This window comes from Gavialis gangeticus, unplaced genomic scaffold (assembly GCF_001723915.1).
Source record: "Gavialis gangeticus isolate Ggan-Ray unplaced genomic scaffold, GavGan_comp1, whole genome shotgun sequence".
NCBI classification, from domain to species: domain Eukaryota; kingdom Metazoa; phylum Chordata; order Crocodylia; family Gavialidae; genus Gavialis; species Gavialis gangeticus.
Genome location: NW_017729024.1, coordinates 85,037,949 through 85,045,769, shown reverse-complemented (window position 1 = coordinate 85,045,769; position 7,821 = coordinate 85,037,949). Strand labels below are relative to the sequence as shown.

Sequence of the window (7,821 nt, the reverse complement as noted above, 5' to 3'; positions counted from 1 at the left end):
GGTAAGTATGATATCTGCAAAAACAGGTGGCCATAAATGGATACTAGGACACACCTCTACTTCCTGGGATATTTTAAGACAAACTTCATAGCAGAGTCAAATACACAGCTACCTACTGCAGATGTGCACTTTCTCTTTAAGATGGAATAAAGTAAAGTAGCCAGATAAAACAATGTGTGTCTTTTAGGGATTTCTTTTTTCTTTTCTTGTGTTAGATAGCAATAAGGGAGAAGTACAGTCAAGGAGTCAGACTCTTCTAAATTCTATTTCAGACTCTAAAGTGACTCCTGCCATGCATTTAGACAAGTTATTTGACTTCTCTAAGCATCAGTTTCCCTATCTGTAAAATGGATAAAGTATCCATTTCTTCACCTCACACAAAAGTGCTTTGACTACCCATTGATAGGTGTAAGTTGTCTTCAATGCAAAAGTAAGACTCCATTAACATAGTTACTCATTTGCCAATATAACGTAGTTCAGCTTGTCTCAAAAGTCTTGGAGAGAAGCAGTAGTAAATGTGGTTCAAACTGATTTATTTTAGCCTTCTTATTTCTGCACTGGAAAGCATAATGATGTTTTCTCCAGAACCTTGCTTCTTAAATTGTAAGAGTGACCTCTAGTGCTTTACTGTTTTGTTGTACTCTGCAAGTCCTATTTTGCTGCCTTGGTTTTAATATGCCTCCCTGTAAGCATCTGATTTAGTTTTGTGCATAGTGCCAAATGCGTGATTTGATTATCATGTTTTTGTGCAAGTGGATGTATTCATAAATGGTACAATACAGAATGATGAAGAAAATTAAAGCTGGGGAAAAATTAAAGCTGGGGCTGGATTGCAGGAGAGTGTTTTACAAATGGAACTTAGTATTCATGTTTAGGGCTACTCCATGCACTTGAGTATCAAATGATATCATTACTGAATGACAGCACAAGATCATTTTGGTGCTGCAGGGCGACTGTGTGGCTCAGGGGAGCATGGTTAGTTTACAAAGCATGCATATGCTAAACCCTAGGGTACAGAAGCACACAACATCTTAAACTTCTTTGTCATTGCTTACATGTTTCAAACGAGCGGTCCCCTGCTACAGTGCTGTAAGGTTATTCCTGAATATTCTTACTGGCACTAACATTCACTTTCTTCAAACAGAGTTACTATGCCTTCCCTCCTCATTCATATGCCACACATCCAGAACCTCAACGAGGGAAAAAAATGCTGCTCATTTCAGGCTATGAGCATCTGGTGCTTAGGCAACTATTCTAATAGATGTATGCAAAATAAAATCCTTATGGTTCACTAAAGCCAAAGCACAGTCAAAGAACAAATACAGAATAGGTAAAATGTCTCAAAAATAGTTTTTGATAAGTTTCTCTGGGGTAAAAATGAGCATACCTCATTCAGTATCAAAACCGAAGATCCCAATGCACATATCAGATCTTTCTTCTAGAGGGCAGATTCTCTTCAGTATTTTAATCACTATTTCTATTTTGAAATTCAAGCTTACAGACTAACTATGATTTACTCATTTTTCAAAAACTTTCTCCTGGTTCTGGCAGTGCTCTTTCTCTTAATCATGCGTGGACATTATTATCTAAGCAATCAGCGCACATCCCATAAAATCTCGCTCTCAACATTTTCCCTTGTTGCATTTAACTCTACTCTTATACTGCACGGTTATGTGCATCAGAGTTACTTGAGTGCCAGCTTAATTCATGAGATCCTGATACCAGCCTTCAAACTGTAAATGGCAAAAATCAAGCTGATGCTGTATACAGTAGAAATCTGTCAGCAATTTCCATTTGAGAAATAATTCCTTCTAAAATGCATCACTTCTAAAATAGGAAACAAAGATGCAAATGAAGGATGAGCATGCAATTCCTTGGTAATGAGCGATGCTAATGAGAGATTATACTGAAACTTGAGCATTTGCAGTAGTATTCTCTATAAAGACTTGTGTAAACAAAAATCGGTAGAATGAATGCTAGAACTTAGAAAATGACATTTCTCAGCCAAAGGCACAGTTTCAGCCAAGCTACTTGCAGTCATCAGTTCAGAAGCATTAAGCATGTATATTTCAAGAGCAATATTTCATCCAGATCCAACCAAAATACCCCAGAAGTTTTCAAAACATTTTGTTCTGAGTTTTAAATCATTTGTAGTACTTACGTTTATTCCCTGCCACTATTGTGTTCCAGTCATGAATAGATAACAGAAACAGCAGCTTGAAGAAGCTTTCAGTGACAGAATCCATGTTCACATTCACAGAGGCACCCAAAAGAACCAGAGTGTTAGGAGAAACAGCTGCTCTGCACTTCAGTCTTATTCTTGCTTCCTCTTCTCTCTGCCTCTCTTCCTGCAGTGCTTCCCAGTGCCCAGACACCTCAGTCAAATGCACTCTGCATCTTCTCACACATGCATACACACCTCCAAATGTCGTCCCCCACCCCTCCCTCCAACAGCAGCAATCCCTGAAGAGCAGCAGCAAGAATCTCTCCTCCAATTTCACAGAATCACTCAGGGCTAAACTGCTAGACTACCCTGTATAGCTTGGTTACTGAAGCTGCACGTTCATAATGTGTCCTGGACACCCCTTGTGGTGACAGGTAGGAAATGTGAGTCTATGATGAAAGCCAGACAATAAGATAAAACAGCCTGCACATGAGTACCAGTACAGAGCCTCTTTGCTGGGTTCTCACTCAGCCCAGTTCTTTTATATATATTTAAGTTAGAGAGAGAGTAATATATTTGCTGTATATGCTACTTTTCCTCCTCCTTTATACACACCACACCTAAGGAGAACTTTCAAGCATTAAAAGTAGTGGATTTTGAAAACAAGATATTAACACTTCAGCTGCTCTGGCTTGCAACTGGAAGCATGCAGGTAAAAGTGAAGTGTACACATTCTCATGAAATAAGTGGACAGCCTAATAACCCACTGTCCATCAAAAATACAGTGCCAAGAAACTCCTTTGTGAACAGTAGCTTAGAAAACAGACTGATTCTTTAAGTGACAAAGTAATAATCCACAAACCAGGGACCTTTATAATGTACATTCATTCAGTATAAGGTTGTGTCAGCACATCCAGTGGTGTGTATCTTATTTTCAGGTTAATAAAAAATACTTTGGGTAAATAGTTAGCAAGATAGTCAACTTGGAATTTTGTTTGTTTTGTTTCATAATTTTTAATCAAGTGAAAAATATTGTATGCTGTCACAAATATTTATTGCATGATTTCTCAGATGATATTTTGCTCCACATATTTTAATATCTATCCCCCAAATGTACTGCAAACAGGTTATAATGGGTTGGAATTATACCTATGGTCATAGATACAAGCCTACCTATTGATGAAACAGCATCTCCTTATTAATATCTTTCTTCCATTAGACAAGGCACCTTATACTACACTGAGGATTCATCTCAAAGGCAGACAAGTAATGGTTCAATCACTACCATTTCCTTGGGGTTCCCATTGCAGTAAATAGCTTTGGATTGTAACCTACACTTGTGGCTACTGAAGCATTGTACTAAATCAGTGTTCCCAGCTATTCTGAGGCACATCCCCTATTCATCTAGCACCATCCTCTAATGCAACTCCCCCTATGCCTCTCTGCCTTTCCAATCTAAAGCAATGGAAATTGTGATTATTTTCTTTGGACACATTTTCTACTAAAGGGTTTTGTGCAAAGGCCTATGCTAGCATACACCAGGTTTAAACAACTGATGAATCTGGCCTACTAGCCAAAACCCTGCCCTCTCTCCTCCTGAAAGAACATATTGTCACTGAATGCAGCAGATCCAAGGAAGTCACACTGCTCAAATGGATGAGACTGTGTAGCGCTCATGCAGGGTGAAGTAGTATAGCCCCTTTTGCTTTTTGGAGTTCAACCCAACTAACCAGAAAGAAGTCCTTGGGACAGGAACAGACTGAGGTGATAAGGAAAGTTCAGATAAGCTTTTGTGCTGTTTACATAGATAAACTTTTTTTCCCATTCATATAGGGTAAACTTGGATTAACTCCTCCAGAAAATAAGCTTTTTATATAGCTCTCTAATGCTAACCCATAGGCTTTCCCTCATGATTTAATCTACTATCCATACATACCCAGTTTTCATATGCCATGTGGTAACCTTATCTCTTGACTAGATTTCTTTGCCATTTAATTCCTTGAAATAATACTAACCTTTGACTAAATGACTCACATTATCAGAAAAATGTCCCTTCTCCTGAAACAACTGCATCCCAGAAGCCAGTTCTAAAGATCGAGACCCTACAAGAGTATCTGGGACTCTATAGTTAAAAGAAACTTCGGATTTTAGAAATAGGGCAAACATCAAACCATGGCAAAGATAATGTAGAGTAATGACTGAAACCCTAGGGTTTCAGCACAGCAAGACTGATTATCCTGATAATTCAATGCATTTTTATTAAAATGATCAGTGTTATTACTGGTAAATATTTGTCTTGTCAAATACTTTGTTGTGACCAAAAAAAGAGCACCTGACAGAGAGAGAGGTCACAGATTCCCTTTTTGTACAAATTACGAATAAATATACAGATTAATGTGATCCACATTTCCAACTATAGAATCCCTACTGTGTTTTAACAGTAGATTCACACTGAAGATACATTGTACAGTATAACCTCAAAATCCGGAATTATTGAAAATCCGGCAATTTTTAAAACTACACTTCATTGGGGAGTAGTGGCAGCCGGTCCCGGAGCAGCGGAGGTGGAAGCTTGCATGTGACGGCTGCCACCGCCACCCACTGCCCCATGGCACTGCCCCACATGCGGCCGCTGCTCTGGGACTGGGTGCTGATCCAGTTTCAACAAACCAGAATTTTCACATTCCCGGCAGGTGCTTGGTCTCGAGCATGCGGGCTTCATGAGGTTATCCTGTATCTAATACATCACAAAAATGCATGAAAAGGACATATTTGCCATATGAGGTTATCCATTATGATCTTCTCTCAGCTATTGTATGATTCATTGTAAAAAGACTGGCAGCTAAAAACTATGTAAAATAACAGGTTTTGACTCACCTACAAAATTGCAACCTCCTCTGCCTTGTCCTCCCAACACTTTAGACCCTTCAACGTATTCAGAACCTTGCTACTCAAACAATCTTCCCTTTCTCTTGCTCGGTCTTACTACCTTCTTTGAATCCCCATCAGCCTCTCACTTTTCTCCCCCACATAAAGTTTATGCTTCTCATTAAGTTCTCAGCTTCACCTTAGGGGCTCCAGTTAATCTCTTTCCCACACTGATGTTCTTCCCAAGCCTCCATTCTGATTGCCCCTTTTGTATTCTTCTCATTCTCGTAATCATAGCTTTTCCCGTGCTGTTCATATATTCTTGAAGTTCCCTTCTCTCTTATGTATTAAACCCCCTCCTCCTTTCCATTTAAAATTTCTTTTATTTCTTACTAGAACTGCAAGGAATTATATATATTTTAACTGTATATATGCATGATTTAGAGTGACTGTACATTTCTTGGGACAAGCACAACATCTTATTTAATTTTTGTCCAACTCATTGCAAATCACCATCAGCATTTTATGGGATAGTTTGGCTTGTGTTTTACCAAAATTAGCTACTGCCAAACTTTGTTTTCCAAAGCCCCTGCTGTGACTTGACAGACACTAAAATCAAAATGTCATTCTTCTTTAAAATAATTTTTGCCCTACTTCTTAGTGTGCAAGGAGAAAATATATTAAAAAAATACATGCAAAGCATACTCCTGGCACTACTCATTCATGCATTATAGCACTTTGGGTTTTTAAAAGATCGTAAAGTTGTCGGACAATGATAGACTTATAAGACAGCAGAAAGAAATAGTAACCAAGGTTTAGCTCTTTATTTCTACACATTCAGTCAGGACAGAAACCTTACAGGAGATGCCTCAAATTGCTGTTAATTGCTGGCATACAACAAATATACAAGTGTGTTGTATTTTAATATTTACAGAATTTCTCTATAGCACAGTGTGTGAAAAAATATAAAAAAGCAAAATTTCAGTACTGCATCTCTAGTCAGTATAGAGATTTCCTTTGCTTGTCCACCATAACTTTCTTAAATCCTGGAAGAAGTTATATCCTAGAAAAACCCCCCTTGTACTATCCTGAGACCACAGACCACAGGCTTTGAGAACTGACTACCTTGTGCCTCTTACTTTCAACAAATCCAATTACATGACTAATCCAACTCCAACAAACCCCTATCTTCCCTGTCCAAGCGTTTCTGCCATTTTAAGTTCTGCTATCCCTTACCAGCCAGCAGCCAGAGATTTAAAATCCTTCACTTCTCTTTAGTATGAAAGGAAAATGGATTGTCTTCTCCCTTCTGTGGCCCTTGTTCTACTGCCACCTGCTGCGGTTGTTATGATATTGCAGATTCCTCTTTACAGCACAGAGTCACATAAATGCTGGTAGATCATTATGCCTTTAATTGCAAAAAGAGCTGTCACAAGTGCATAAAAAACATTTTGCTATACTGAGAAAACATATAGCAACATTCAGTGTCCTATCTTCATCATTGCCAGAATATAGATAGGAGCATTAAAAATAAGCCTCAGCATGCAGGATATTTTAAGTAACATCTTTTTCATGCTATTTGGGATAAAAGAAAATCCATCCTCATATAATATTACTGCGTATATCCATGTAACCATAGAACTCTTTGACAAGTATAGAATACAGTAAAAGAAAAAAAAATACTTGCCTAAAATGAACAGAATACAATTATTTGTCTTATCAGTATTTTTTCCAGCAGGGGCAGAGTTTCCCACTTTGTGAGCTGTTTGTAAAATAAGCAGTTCCAAGTTACTCCTTTTGACATATCAGCTAAAAAGAAAGAAATGAAAAGGTTCTCCCTATCAACAGAAAGTTGTATAAATCAATGTAAATGGTAGTTTTATTAAGGCACTAAAGTCTATTCCCCTCCCAACTGGAGTGCAGGCAGAAGGAACCTAAAAAAGAGTTTGACCCACTATGCTGTGTGAAACTCTGCTTGGTCTTCCAGTTAAGCCTGGGAGGTAGAACTAAGAGGACTGATGTGAGAGTGGGGCTGGAGGCTCTGCAACTGTTCCTGAATTCATTAAGTCAAATCCTATGAGGAGGTGTTTAAGCCACTACAGGACACAATTATTTTCAGTTCTAAAAATATTTTCTAATGCAGGAGCAGTCCACTAGTGGAATACCGATGTAACAGACTCATTATGACTAGTCTTTCTGACTTATGTCTGTGCCTTACAACCTCCTTCTGCTACGATTACTGCAGATATCTGCAATACAGCATGTTTCTTCTCATTGGTGAGCAGCCCTTTTTGTGGCTGCTATTTTTGTGCCTCCACACTAAGTCGGTGTGAGGACCTGCCAGACAGCCATGGGGATGGATCTGGGTGCGCAGGGATGGTGAGGACTGTATGAAACCCAGAGAGCAGGCAAAGAGAGAGACCCCCCCCACACACACACTTCTACCCATACAACCTGCACTGCTCTCAGACAGATTGGAGCAGCGGGGTGGTGAATTGGGGGTGGAGAGGCTGATGGGGGTTGGAATGGGTGATTTGAGGGTGATTGGGGTGACAGGGAGGATCACGGTGGCAGGGGTGTGGTCCAGGGGTGCAGGGGCCAGTTGGAGGACAGGGAGGTGATCTGGGGCCAATGCGGGGTGGAAGAGACAACTGAGACAGGGCAGCTGGGGCTGCACAGTGGCATCCCCCAGGTCTTCATACTTGGACCAGTGCTCTTTAATAAATGATCTGGATTTAGGTATCAGAAGCAGACTGGCTAAATTCACTGATGACACCAAACTATGGGGA

General features: G+C 39.5%; 1 protein-coding gene and 2 long non-coding RNA genes across 3 annotated transcripts in view; all 3 read right to left on the bottom strand.

Annotated features, from left to right (window-relative positions):
• LOC109297528 (contactin-associated protein-like 4) overlaps positions 1–4,355 on the bottom strand; it is a 582,246-nt gene extending 577,891 nt beyond the window's left edge. The window contains exon 1 of the mRNA XM_019517318.1: positions 2,162–4,355. Within this exon, the coding sequence (XP_019372863.1) occupies positions 2,162–2,246 (85 nt within the window). The 5' untranslated portion in view covers positions 2,247–4,355. The remainder of the gene's footprint in view (positions 1–2,161) is intronic.
• Positions 4,356–4,405: 50 nt separating this feature from the next.
• LOC109297527 lies at positions 4,406–6,713 on the bottom strand. Its single transcript, XR_002097342.1, has 2 exons — positions 6,269–6,713; positions 4,406–4,895 (listed from the first exon to the last, which is right to left on the bottom strand). It is a non-coding gene; the product is annotated as an uncharacterized LOC109297527 (long non-coding RNA).
• A 50-nt stretch (positions 6,714–6,763) lies between these two features.
• Positions 6,764–7,821, bottom strand: part of LOC109297526 — a 2,272-nt gene continuing 1,214 nt past the window's right edge. Inside the window, exon 2 of the long non-coding RNA XR_002097341.1 lies at positions 6,764–6,841. This is a non-coding gene — a long non-coding RNA (uncharacterized LOC109297526). The remainder of the gene's footprint in view (positions 6,842–7,821) is intronic.